We start from the raw sequence: 15,120 nt of genomic DNA, 5'->3' as shown, positions 1-15,120 counted from the left end.
CACATTTTCTTAAAATGGAAGGGGTAAAATGTATGAAAGATTAACATAAAAATGGTGGATGATGGGGCACCTGTAATCCCAGCTACTCAGGAGGCTGAGATAGGATGATCACTACAACCCAAGAGTTGGAGGTCAGCCTGCAACAATGAGACCCCCTCTCAAAAATAAAAAAAGATGGATTAGTGATTGTCTCAGATGGCCCACATTAATATCCATGCCAACAATCAGTCAATAATCATGCTCCCACTCAGAATGGATGCCATGTTAGCACTGATTACTTTCCCATGATCTATCACAAAGTCAAACATAAGAATCTCTTGTTGAACTCCTAAGTGTCCTAATATCAAGAAAGCACATGAATAAATTCAATGAAAAGAGAATCCAGCCAATCTCTGAATTCAGCAAGCCCAGGTTGTTTGTCCACAGAGCTGTACCTATCACAAATCCTCACTCCAAACTCAATTATAACTCAAAAGAAATCAGAATTAGAAAAAGAATGGATTTTTAACTGAAAAAGATTGCTATTAGTTAAAAGGATTTTAACTGAAACTGAAATAAGTCTAAGTAGAGTTTCTAGAATAATGTTTGGACCTGTATTTACGTGTTATGTGAAAGGATTTGGAAGTAAGAATGAATTATGAAGGCCCTCCCAACCCATGCACAGGGAAAACTATACAAACTGCAGAATTGTAGGACAAAACTCATGAGTAGACTATATAGAGATGTGTATGGTTTATTCTCTAGCATCACAGTACAAAAAAGAGTTTTTGTATTGTGTTTTTGTTTCTAATGGGCTCATTAGTGTAGGTGCAAAGTTTGGTTCCTGCATGCCCATGGATATTTATCAAGGGTCTAGACAGACTGAGAGCCAGAAAATCGAAATGTACGTGCCTACCTATCTCTTTTTCCTAGACTGGAGTAAACACAATTTATGTACGTGATATCTGTAAGAACACTAGGACTAGGAAGAAACCACAGTATCTAGCAATATATTTCCTCATCAGGAGCAGATCCCTGGCTCTTCTAAACCTCCAGTGAAGATAAAAATTTTAAAGTAATTAACAGATCAAAAGAAAAAATGAGAAGCCCTTAAGAATTTAAAACAAAGTTAAGTAACCAACATTTACATTTGGAGATATTCATTTGAAATAATTTCTAAGAGCCATGGTGTTGTTCTCTGTCCTTCTTCCTTTTTTTATCTCTTGGCTTATTTAAAGCCATTTGGAAGAAAAAAATGAAGTAAAGATAACCTTCAAAATACACAGAGGAATGGATTGAGCTTTAAGAAATAGTCACAGCTGGGAATTAAGAATGTGTTATCATTAATTTAGTTGGATGACTTGGTGTTCATTCATTATCCTCAAAATTATACTTTCAATTCTACCATATTTATAGGTAGCAAAGTGCCTAACAGATTATAGGAATTTAAAAAGTCTTTTATTCATTCATTTATTGAATTTTTATTGAGTGTCTCCAGTTACTAGGCATTGTGCTAAATTGTGAACGAGACAAACAAGGTCACTGTGTCCTAGACAAGGAATTTGCATTCCAGTAATTATCCTTTAAATAAATCTAGACACCATTTCTTAGTGGAGCAAAAGAAGGAAGGCCTTTGCAAGCAGTACCTTGTCTGCAGAAGCCATCTGAAATGAGAAGGCAAAGAAGAGTAATCATCCTCATAGCTCTCAAGTATTATTGTTTCAAAATTAGAATAAAACAAACATAGAGGAGATTTGCCCTTTAGGTTGTTTCATAGATTATTGCTTTGATTTTTTTTTTTTTACTTTTTTTTTTTTCAGAGCTAGGGATTGAGCCCAGGACCTCACACCTGCTAGGCTAGCACTCTACCACTAAGATACATCCCCAGCCCTGCCTTGATTTTCTTTTTTGAGTTTAGTATTATAAGCAAAATGAATCTAATTTTTTTTCTTTTTTTACTTTGATCATGAAAATTGAAAGGAAAGAAGGAAAGGAAGGATCTTCCAAAACTTACGTCAGGAATCTTGAAAAAGAAATTATTTATTTAAAATGTAGTTGTTAGAGTGAAGATCCATAAATAAATTATACATTAATTCACTCAATTCATGAGTTGAGCACCTGCTATATGCCAGGTACTATGCTAGTTACTGGGATAAGGAAAGAGAAATGTGTCCCTGTCCTTAAAGAGCATGTTAAAAGAGAAAGAGAGAGAGAGAGAGAGAGAGAGAGAGAGAAACCTTTCTTCTCCTGTTTTATTGAAGAATTGCTGCAAACTAGATTATGAGTACTCATGGACCAGATGGCAGTTTTTTGCCCATCTGGAATAGTTCTAAAGAATAGACCCTCGTGTATCAATAGATAAGGTTTCTTGTAGTTCTGAGCTTTCATGATCTATGATCTAATAGTAGAAACAGGATGTATGCCGCCAAAAAGATGTGATGCTTGTATTAATTTTTCTAAAAAGGAAAACAGAGGTATGGCCTATTAATTCAGAGGAAATTGGGTTTCTCCTATCTCTTTAAATAATTCCATTTAAACTCCTTTAGCTCTTTCTTCTTGAATCACCTTCCAAAACTCACTCTTACCTCCTTTAGTCTCATTTCCTTTGACTTCCTTTAATGATTGAGACAAATTATTCATCTGTAAGTGGCTATACCTGACATCCTAAGTTAAAGGTTTCACTGTTAGCTTAAATGCACCATGTTCCAAATGAATTCATACACACATATGCCATTCCTCCTTTTTCTAATGGCCATGTTTCCTGTCTTCCATACAGGAAATCTGAGTATATTTATTTCCTAAAATATTAAACCCCAACACCAAATTGAAAATTTATTCTTTCTTTCCTAATATGTACCCTTTATACATTCTAGGCAATACTGTCTCAAATTCCAATGCAAGTCTAGTCAAGTGCAACAGACTCTAACTGGTCTCAGCCTTAGGGCCCCTTTTGAATCTGATGTGTGCCATATAGACAAACTAATGTTTGTAAAACCCAGCTTTCCTCTAAAATAGGGAGTCATCTCACAGGAATCTTCTGTGTTCCCTAGGCCTCCGGGGTATGTCTTAAGACTTGAAGTATGGAGTATGCCTTGTTTTGCATCATCTGTATTGTATCTCATTGTTCTCTTCCACATCATTGTTCAGTATACTGCCCCAGGCCTTTCCTGGGTTTATCACTATTCTGCACCTTTCACCCTTATGCACGCAAAGATCAGATACTATAGTATTTGTTTCCTGTATCTCTCTTTCAGTATTAACAGATACTTGGAAAGTGAGGAAATAAATAACTAAATGAAGAATCAGTTGTGCCAGAATGCAAGGTACTAGTGTATAATTTCTGGCTTTTGCTTTCTGGTTTGCATATACTACTTTATATTGATTAAAAGCATAACCAGTTAACTGGGCAGCTGCATCCTATAATGCCAGCTACTCAGGAGGCTGAGGCAGGAGGATAGCAAGTTCAAGGCAAGCCTTAGCAATTTAGTGAGATCCTGTCTCAAAAAATAAAATGGGCTGGGGATGTAGCTCAATGGTAGAGCATCCCTGGGATCAATCCCCAATACCAAACACACACACACACACACACACACACACACACACACACACACCACAGCCAGTTAGAAAGGTCTAATACATGGAGATTTTTGTTTCAAACTTTTATCAAATTTTATTTCCTTGTGTAATTGTTCATATAATAAAGTGCTTTGTTTCTAAGTAGCTACCACTCATGAGGACTTTGGTTGCCTTCAGATTTTTCTTTCTCAAAATTATTTCTTTATTTAGTCGATTGTGTATTCAATCCACACAATACCTTTCCCCAATGATAATTTGTGAAATGAAATATTTTATGCTTAATTCTCTAGTTATTTTCTGTTTCCTGAATATTTCATTTCATTGCATGATGCATTTTTAATTTGTCTCACTCTCATGCATTTTTGTAAGTTTGAGTCATAGGGATAGAGAGTCTCTTTGATCTCAGTTTAAACTCTTGACAATATTGGGTATGTACTGGAAACTACTGGTGTAGTTCTGCTTATATAAGAAAGAAACAGGGCTGGGATTGTGACTCAGTGGTAGAGCACTTGCCTAGCATGTGTGAGGCACTGGATTCCATCCTCAGCACCACATATAAATAAATGAATAAAAAACACAGGTCTATCAACATCTAAAAAAAATGTTAAAAAAAAAAGAAGGAAACAACCTTTAGTGATTGGGGGCCTGTAATGGAATCAGATGCTTCATTCATCCATGCAATCCCTGTGACACTACTCATAGGACTTGGGCTATGATACAATCATACTCCTTTACCCTTTACCATCTGCATGTTCCCCAGTGAGATTTTTTTTCCAGTGCCAAGGATTGAACTCAGGGCCTGAGGCATGCCAGACAAGCACTATATCACTGAGCCAGATCCACAGCCTAAGATTTCTTTATCAGTATGTAAAAAGATTTCTGACTAGTGTGTGCTACTATATGGCCTCTTCATCTCCTTCTTCTCCCCAAATATTCACATTCATCTCTTGATTAATTGCTTCATGAAATGACCCATTCCAGATTTAGAAATAATTACATATTATAAACACTCATTGGCATGTGTTCTTCCATATTTCCTTCTATAATCTTATGGTATCAGGTTCTTCAAGACCAAGAATTGGCCTTGCATTGAGTCATAAAATGTACTGAAAACTGAAGTTTCATAGATGTAGATACTTATTTGGCTGCATTAATTCAATAAAGTAATTGATTAAAAAATAAAGAAATTTTAAAACTATTTATTAAATATTGATGAAGTATCTTTTATTCAGTTTTCTTCTCCCAGACACCAATTAAGGGCAAGAGTCAGACTGAATGAGTTTGAATCCTGGCACAACTATTTCACTAACTACTTAAGCTTAAGCAAGTATTTTTTAAACCTCTCATGCCTCAGTTTCTTTATCAGTAAAATGAAGAGATAATATTAAGTTGTATCACAATTTATTTATTGTGAAAATTAAATGTTAATTCATATTGCCAGGCACACAGTGTTTAATAAATATTAGCCATTTTAATATTGTGTTTGGTGGTACCCAGAACATTATAATTTATTCCTCTTCATTTATTAATAATAACAGTAGCTACTAACATTTATTGAGCAATTAACAGAATGACAGAACCTAGGCCAAACACTATAGATAGATAGAGATAGAGATAGAGATATATAGATAGAGATATCTTAATCCCCACAAAAACTACGAGGTAGGTCATATCATTGCCCAAATCTCATTAGCAGGGAAAGTTAAAATTAGAATAATTTACCCAGAGATGCTGTATTAGTCATGGTTCTCCAGAGAAACAGGACTGCAATAGGAGATAAAGGTAGATGAAGAAATTTATTAGGAGGTATTAGCTTTGCTATTATGGAGACTGAGAAGTCCCTTGATCTGCTGCCAGCAAGCAGATGTAGTATAATGTATTGGTAGTGTAGTTCCAATCCAAGTCTAAAAGACCAAACAACCAGGGGAAATGATGGTGTAAAACCCAGTCCAAAGACAGGAAAAGACCAATGTCCTTCTGACTCAAATAGGCAGGCAGGGAAAAAAAAGGCAGTTCAGGCCTTCAACTGATTGGATGATGCCCACCCACATTGGGTGGGCATTCATTCAGCAAACTACTTTGCTGAATCCACATAGTCCAATGCTAATCTCATTAAAAAAAAAAACACCCTCAGACATATCCAGAAATAATGTTTATTCTGGACCCCATGCAGCACAAATTGACACATAGAATATAATAATGAGGCTAATCTTGCATTTTTTGGAAACCTACTTGATCATTCAAATATTTTGTGCAAGTAAAGATGGATGAGGCTAGGGAGAAAGTAAAAAAAGAAGATTGTTCTAAATCTCCAGTAGGCACTTAATTAATAGCAGAAAATCGGTGTTGGCTTTAGGCCAGACTAACTGAGCCACTTTTCTAATGAGATTAAGAGCTGCTTTGCTTCTTGGAAATTCTCCACACCACAGGAGCTAACCCCAGTTACCATCACCACCACCATCAAGTTCTGGTGGCTGTGGGCAAACTCTGAGCAACTCCTAGTTTATCATGAACTGTACACAACCAAACCAAGATTCAGAGTTACAAAGCTAGGATGCCTGGGGCCACCACTAATATTGCATTGGCAGAATGCCAGATGACAAAGTATACCATTTCACCCCTAAAATTATTCCCTGTTTTCTGGCCAAGAATGGAATTCACTAAGCTTACAGGATACTGTGTAAAAATATATTACAGAAGAACCTAATAGGAAGAAAAAAGAATGACAATTTTTACTCCATGCTGCCTGAGGCATATTTCTCTCTCAGTAATTTCCAAGTCCACTAAAAGCTGAAAGTTTCTTTCATCTTACCACCTAACCTATATTACCCCAAATGTAAGCCTTGCCTCTACTTCTTTGATACTTATATATTAATCAACTATTGATTATTTATTTTCACTAATTAATTATAACTCACTGATCCAGTAATAATTGGTCAATATTTATTACAAGAAAATTAGTCAAAAATAACAAACTTGGGCTGGGTCTGCAGCTCAGTGTTAGAGTGCTTGCCTAGCATGTGTGAGGCACTGGGTTCAATCCTCAGCATCACATAAAAATAAACAAATAAAATAAAGGCATTCTGTCCATATTACAACTACAAAATTTTTTAAAAAAATAACAGACTAAGATTAAAAAATGTAATTTCTGAGATCCTTTAGTCACCTGGCATAATACAAAATGGTAGCCTAACTTTTTGTGAAAGAATTAGTTTGTACTTTTTGATGGTGCTAATTGAGAGACTAGGTCATTCATGGCTGCCAAACATTTGAGCACAAATTTCATTTTAACATTGTTGAGAGAGGAAATCCTTTATGTGTGGCCTTGGTTTGATAAAAATCGGTCTTGGACACCATCTACAGTAACAGGGAATTAAAAGCAGGGTTAGGAATTATTGCTTTAAGATTCTCAGCCTCAGAAAGCCAAAACAGTTTACCCAAAAAAGATACATTGTTTTAATTGTTCTTTATTATTTATGATGAGAAATCATTTTTCTCCTTTTCCTCCCAGGTGGCCGTGGAGGACCGTGTCAGGCAGTTGCATGAAGCCCACAGGGACTTTGGCCCAGCATCCCAGCACTTCCTTTCCAGTAAGTTTTCAATTTTCATCGCTTAAACTCTTCATTGCATCTTAGTAGCTAAGAATTCAGGATTGAACTACAGTCATTTCTGCCAGATGCACTGGAGGAATAAATCATCCTGAAATATAACTTGGTAGATGAATTCAGAAGGTAAGGAAGAGGAGGACCCATTAGATCATTTTGTCCAGTCTTTAGCAAATACATAAATATTTCCATAATGTATCCTTGAGTACTAAATTCATTCATATTTTTGAGACTTTACTTCTACCTATATTAGTTCAATTCATAAAGCTGACAGTGATATTATATAACTATGATATGATCATTCGATGTCTCTTACTGTGAATCTGTAATTGTTTCTTTAATTCATTAAATACTCCCTATCTCCAAGTTGGAACCCCAGTCTCTGGTATTTGCTTTCTAAATACCCTCTTTTATCTTTGACCCCTACACATTTTTTTATTTTCCTGTTTTAACATTTTATTAATTGATGCTAGGAGAGATGGCTTTACCTAACTGAAAATTTAAGTACTGGGACATTCTATTAACATAACAATTGGCAAGCACCTATTTCCCTGTACTTAATTTTAATTTACATCACTCTTTCTTTGATTGTAAAGATATATGTGTTGAGTTTTGGTATTTAAAAAGCTATATGTCTACTCTGTGGAGTTAACAACTGTTAACATTTTGATTTGTTGCCTTCTGGTCATATCCCAGTATATATGAAGGTTTAACCATCATTCAAAGGCAATTACTTTGTGCCTGACAATGTTGTAAATATTAACTAATTTAATCCTTATAGCAACTCCATGAGGTAGGTGCCATTATTCTATTGATTTGAATGAGGAAGAAATTGAGGTATACATTGACACAGCTAGTGGATAAAAAAGCCAGGATTCTAGCTGAAGAAGTCAACTCCAGAGTCTTGTGTTTATAACAAATACACTGTACTTTTACTTAATTTGTGTATCTTATAAAGAGGAAGTAATTCTATATGGTCTCCCCTCAGTCTTCTGCTGCATTCTTTTTTAATTTTTATTTTTAGTTGTAGGTGGACGTAATGCCTTTATTTTATTTGTTATTTTTATGTGGTGCTGAGGATCAAACCCAGTGCCTCACAGTGCCAGGTGAGCACTCTACCACCCAGCTACAACCCCAGCCCTACTGCATTTTTTTACTGCTACTTTCTGGATCTTTCTTTTCAATTCTCCATGAGTTATTTAAAAAGATATGTGCTTCTGGGCACAGTGGCCTATGCCTGAAGTCCCAGTGACTCAGGAGGCTGAGGCAAGAGGATAGCAAGTTCAAAGCCAGCACTAAGGAACTTAGCAGGGCCCTAAGCAACTTAGTGAGACCTTTATTTTTTTTAAATTTAAAAAAATAAAAAAATAAAATGTGCTGGGGATGTGATTCAATGGTTGAGTGCCCCTGGGTTAAATCCCAGTACAAAAAAAAAAAAATACATGCTACAAGCATTGTAAAGTATTTATATGCTTTCACGTGTGTCTCCAGTTGGTCATTGTCTGGGCTGGTCCTGTCTTTTCATTATACATCAATAATGGATTCAGTAAGAAGTTCTCAGCACTGCATATAAATAAATAAAGGTCCATTGCCAACTAAATACATATTTTTTTTAATTCTCATATTTTCTCAATTAGTTCTAACCTTATCTTCATGTGATCTAGTTATTTGGACAGTATCACACAAGCTTAAGAGTTGACAAGAAAAAAGGAAGATAAAAGAGTTTATCACAATGAGTAGGTTTATGGCTTTTAAGAATGGCTTTTAAAAAATTATAGTGGGCTGGGGAGATAGCTCAGTTGGTAGAGTGCTTGCCTTATAAGCACAAGGCCCTGGGTTCAATCCCCAACACCGCAAAAAAAAAAAAAAAAATTATAAAGGCAGCTGGGTGTGGTGGCACTTGCTTGTAATCTCAGCAATTCAGAAGTCTGAGACAGGAGGATAGCTAGTTCAAAGCCAGTCTCAGCAACTTAGTGAGACCTTGTCTCAAAATAAATAAAAAGAATTGGGGATACTTCAGTGGTTAAGCACCCCTGTACCAAAAATAAATAAATAAATAGGTAGGTAGGTAGATAGATAAATAAATAAATAAATAAATATACACTGCAAATTTTGTCTTCTATACTTTTCCAAATCTCTGATTGGCTTAAATTGCCTTGGTGACAGCCATTTTATTTGATAAAATTGAGATTAAATGTGACAACATACTCTTAAGTGAATCATAAACCATAAATAAAAATATTACTATTATGAATATTAATTACTCCTCAGACACCATGTATATTCATTCATACTTTCTTTCCTGTCTCTCTCCCCCTGAATTCCCATGTCTTCCCCATTACAACCTATTCCCAGAAAATGATATGTTATACTCATTTAACCCAGGTGACAGGTAAAGTTTAATGTGTACTTCTCTGGGTTATTTGCATTTTAATAGGGTAAAAATCCATAAGCCTGAGGAATAGCTCTCTGGTGGTAGAATGTCAACCAGAAGCTCTGAGCTGTATAGGAAGAACATCCAGGGCCAGGTGGAGCATCCTCAAACCTTTCAAACCATATCACATCAGTGCCCACTTTCAGAAAGGTCAGGCCTGTAGACATGGACACTCATTAAAAGATTGATAGACCTGCCTGAATGGAGCCAGCCCTAGAGGTCACCAATTTCTTGGATGCCCATGTGGAATGTCAATATATGCTTAGAAGCTTTGCTTGTGCATATTGAAAAAAACAGTTTTAAGGGATATTTAAGAAATAGGACAGTGAGGCTAGACATGGACTGTGTCTTTCTGATATCCTTTATTACATTATGAAGGTAATATATGCCTATCAAGGAAAATTTGCAAAGCAGAGAGTACAAAGAGGCAAAGGGAAATCATCCACAATCCCACTACTCAGAGATAATCACCATCAGAAATGCTGTTTATACATCATCTGTCTTAGTCTGTATGTGTTATCCATGTTCTCTTTTTTCTTTTAAACCAAGCAGGAATAAAAAAATACGTTACAGTTGTATGATCTGCTTTATTCCCTTAACCATATATTACAATAGTCTTGTTCACTATTATATCCAATATTATGAATAACATTCTTTGTATACCTTTACAAACATCTCAGATTCTAAAAGATAAATGTCTGTCTAATTGCTGTATTAAAGGATGTTTACATTTGAAAACCTTTTCATATGTTGCCAAACGATCTCTAGGAAGTTGTACCAAAAGCTGGGTGCATCATCAAAACTATGTTTGGGGAAGGGCCTGTCAGAAATCACTTCCCAGCTATTAGATTATATGCTATAACAGAGAAACAGCTTCCTTCCAAAATATAAAAATATGTTTAAAGATTCCACCAAGGTCATATTAAGTGAGTTTAAATTGTTTAGTAACAGTAATTTGCTTCCAGGTTCCTAGGAATAATAGTAGAGTGATCTCTGAAGCTTAGAAAGTACAATGAAACCAGGTGTGGTGGTAAATGCCTATAATCCCAGCAACTAGGGAGTCTGGGGCAAGAGTATCGAAAGTTTGAGGCCAGCTCAGTAACTTAGTGAGAACTTGTCTCAAAAAATAAAAAGAGTTGATGATGTGGCTCAGTGTTTAAGCACCCCTGGGTCCATTTCCCAGTACCAAAAAAAGGAAGGAAGGAAGGAAGAAACAGAGAAAGGGAAGGAGGGAGGGAGGGAAGGAGGGGAAGGGAAAAGAAATTGCAAGGAAATGAAAAATAAGGATGAGCCACTAACTACACCCTTCCCCATAAACATGCTTATTGACTATTGATTGTCTGTCTGTCTGTCTCTCTCTCTCTCTCTCCCCACCACCCTCAAATATATAAACTCTTATTTGGAAACTATATTGCCAGCTGTCTTTTTTATCATAAGAGAGAGGCAGTCTCTTACTAAAAAAAAGATATTCACTGTTTCTTCTTGGTGGCCCAATCTGTACTTGTTAAAGAAGTTGTTTCTTTTATCTTAGATCTGAAAGAAAATGAGAAGAGGAAAACATTGTAAAATATGACCCTTCTCCATTGATAGATACTAACTTGTCTTTAATTCTAGTTTGAAAACTCCAGTAGTCCTAATTGACTTCTGCAACTTAAACCAAGAAAAAAGAGAAATTCTAGTACTATAATTTTAAAACTTTTATAGATTTTACTATACAGATCTTTATAGAAAATATACCTGGACTGAGAACGGTGACACACTCCTGTAATTCCAGCAACTCCGGAGGCCCAGGCAGGAGGATTGCAAGTTTAATGCCAGCCTCTGCAGCTTAATAAGACCCTGACTCAAAACAGAAAATAAAAAGGACTAGGGATATAGTTTAACAATAGAGTGCCCCTGGGTTCAATCCCCAGTTCCACAAAGGAAAATAAATGTTCTAGAATTCCCTAAAGGAACATTTTCCAAGTTGAGTTTCTCAGAACATTGAAGTTCTTTAAGATTTTAATAACTGTCCCTTGAAAAGATTGGCAAAACATGAGTTTATAAAGACAAGCAAATTTCTTTTCTGTTGGAAATCTTGGGGCCTTTATTAGGCACTTAGACTCTAAAAGGAGGATGGAATTTGTAACTCTTTGTCATACCTGTGACTATGGAAGCATTTTTAAGACACACCAATTAATTTCTCACTAAACATGTCTTAAATCAGAGTGAATCTTTGCCTTAAAGTGGTATTTCCTGAACTAAAACAAGAATTTTCTTCCCAAAGTAGTAAGAATGGGATCCACTTTAAAAGAAAATGATTATTATTAAGGTAAAAGGGTCAACTTTCTACCTTCCCTGAAGTTCCAAACCCCAGCCCCTCCCCCATTCCAGGAGTTCCCTTATGCAATGGAGTTTCCTAACTGGAGAGAAATTTTGAACGTAACTATACTAATAGCTTTCAGACTCATAGGTGTGGCTTAGTAGAGAATCTTAAAATCAGTTTAATTGTTTGTATCCAACTATTTTTTAATGGAATGGAACAGATTAGAAAATATTGGAGTACGTTACACAAGTAAGGGGAAATAGTGTTTTGACATTTTGTATAGTTAGGTGTGTATGCATGCACACTAGATCACATTATAAAATGTTTTCCTTCTGTGAGTTACAGTCAAAAAGTTTTGAGAGACACTAAATTACTCCAATCCTTCCCTTATTTTACAGATGGCAAAATTGGTACAAAAAGATCAAATAATATGACCATGGTCACAAACATGGTTATGATAGATATGGGAGTGAAATCCAATTTCTGGACTTCCAAGCCCTACCTCACACTGTCTTTTCCATTAAGAAAGCCAATGACTGTCTAGTCCTCTGGTATTGCCAAAGATTTTTCTCTCTTCTGTTCCTCTAAGCTGATTGACAGAGCTTGAATTTTACTTTCAATACCTCTGAGCCAAAGGTTGTCTAATCACTAGTTTGGGATATAAGTTAAGAGTAAAACTGGCTGGGCACTGTGACACACACCTCTAGTCCCAGCTACTCCAGAAACTGAAGCAAGAGGATCCCTTGAGTCCAGGAGTTAGAGGTCAGCCTGGGCAATATAGTAAGACCCCTTCTCTAAAACAACAACCAAAGAAAGAGTAAAAGCTGTAGAACTAAACCAACTGTTTTCATATCCTGGCTCAAATACTTACTCCCTGTACTCTTCATCTTCAAAATAGAGATAATACTTTCATATTTAATTAATTTTAAGATTTGCTTTTTGGCCAAGATTTTAACAGCTCTGAAATCAGAATGCACTTTATAACTAACGAGGTTTTGAATTCAATGAAATATGATGGTATTATCCTATAGGGTTAGGGTAAGAATCAGTTAACATATGTAAAACCCTTGGAACAGTAGCTGGCACAGAGTAACTACTGTATAAATGCTTATTGATAGTACCATTAGAATCATTATTACTATCAACTTGATAGTATAACTTAGTATATGCCTGTTAGAATCAAACTAGTCATAAAATATCATTCATCCTCTTGCATTTAATTCTCAGATGTAAGTAGTTCTCTCCTTTCTGAAGATGGATTTCATGAATATGATATAAAAGGCTCATGTTTTGCTGATTACAAGAGCTTGACAGTTTTTGTATAATTAATGAACCGATGAATAATCAAACGGGTAGACCCTAATCTTTGTAAGGTCAGGATAGTATCAGTCTTGTTAACGCTTGTATTTTCTAGTACCTAACATGATATCTGGCACTTGGTACATATTCAATAAATATTTACAGAATAAATTATGTCTTATACCCAAAGAAAGAGTGGTAAATTTACTCCTGACATTGATAATACACAGTGGCATGAGATTTGGCATAGTGACTACTACATAGTAGATACTCAATAAATAATGTGACCTTTTATGTTGCTTCTTAGCAAGACCTAATAGCATTCATAACTTTACACAGTCATTTTTATCAAAGTCTACTGTGCCATGTGATAAATTAAGGGAAAATGCTGACTTCAAAATAACAGCACGATCACAAATCTATTAGAAAGTAAAATTAAAATAACAGAAAGGTACACATAAAGGAAGATTAAAAATAAAAGTACTTCAAAATGCAGACAGCTGTTGTGTCTCTTCTTTCTTTTTACTTTTGCAGATTTTTTATAATAAGCATATATTACTTTTATCACAGAAAACCAACAAAGGTAAAATTCTTATACTCTAGCTTTTAACCCAGTGACCTCTTGCAGTATTACACTCTATTGGCGACAATGAAACTCTGTATGATGAATTTCCTTTTTACTATTTATTCTAAATTTAAAAGCTGTGAAGTTCATTGAGTGACCTTCTTGTTCACAGATTATGAGACATTGTAAAAAGAAAGAACTGATCAGTTATTTCTTGCAGACTTTATAATCTTAACTGCCTTAATCATATCTCTAGTTAGCTCTTTTTCTCTCTTGTCAAAGCATTGCAAACTTTTACCGTTTTGCCTTGACACATAGGGCTAAATGGTTTGTTTCCATCTTGAGTGTTCCAAACCTTTACCCTTGAACCCTTTCCATGCACAATTAATTTTTTAAAATAGGGAAGTACCTTTAAGTACATCTAATAATTGTCTGCATTCACTTAACAGTGTGCCAACTATGCTACCATTCTCCTTAAGGGATGGATGATTTGAAATACGAGTGAGCCAATAATTTAAAGCTTCAGATTGGCTTAAAGAAACCATCATGATATCAGTTACAAAGAATCTTGCAGGTACAATGTGAGATGATTATCAGCCTAAAGCTCTGTATCAGGTAAAATCTCAAGGCAAAATAATTTGGACCAGTTTCTTCAGTGCTTATGTATTATCCTGAATATTGGCAATTGGGATAAATGCTATCTAACCTGTCAGTGATGCTGGTAACGTTTCTTTAAGTGTAAAGATACACAGATAACCATTATATTCTTTTCTCAAAACCTATTGTGGCCTTTTCTCCAAACCTTTGTCATGGTCTTTTGTCCTCTAGCTCAAATTTATTCTCTCCAGTAATACTTCAGATTTGCTTGCTTCAGAGTATCCTTAGAAATCAGATTTTGCATTATGGGCTCTATATATCCCATATATTTGAACATATGAGGGAACCTAAGAAAGTCCTCAGTTTCTGCTATGGGAATTTATGTGCAAGAGCTGGTTTACTGGCTCAAGAGAGCCAACTGTTACATATATAGGAATTGTGAGCTAGTTGTCAAATTCACCTTTGATAGCTTGCAGCAAGCCATATTGGGAATATTTATCCCACAGAATTTGGCAAATTTATCTATATTATACAGATCACCTATATTATACAGATCCCTGGATGCAAAGTATCTTAAGCAGGAAGGGTACTCAGAATTCAAATATTTATTCACTATAACCACTCATCCAGGTTTGTCTAGATCTTTCCCAATTTAAGCCCTGAAAGTTCCATATTCCAGAGCATCTCCTCACTTCCAGGCAAACCAGGATGGTTGGTACCCTTAACTTTGGGTAAGTTTCCCCAGAAATTGAACTTTAGA

General features: G+C 35.5%; 1 protein-coding gene across 4 annotated transcripts in view; it reads left to right on the top strand.

Annotated features, from left to right (window-relative positions):
• Dmd (dystrophin) overlaps positions 1-15,120 on the top strand; it is a 2,099,091-nt gene that overhangs the window by 1,860,819 nt on the left and 223,152 nt on the right. For all 4 annotated transcript variants that reach the window (XM_047536255.1, XM_047536256.1, XM_047536254.1 and 1 more), the window contains exon 61: positions 7,067-7,145. In XM_047536255.1, coding sequence (XP_047392211.1) covers positions 7,067-7,145 — 79 coding nt within the window. The remainder of the gene's footprint in view (positions 1-7,066; positions 7,146-15,120) is intronic.

Source organism: Sciurus carolinensis, chromosome X, assembly GCF_902686445.1.
Source record: "Sciurus carolinensis chromosome X, mSciCar1.2, whole genome shotgun sequence".
Classification (NCBI taxonomy): Eukaryota; Metazoa; Chordata; class Mammalia; order Rodentia; family Sciuridae; genus Sciurus; species Sciurus carolinensis.
Note: the sequence above shows the minus strand (reverse complement) of the source record. Positions and strands in the feature narration are given on the sequence as shown.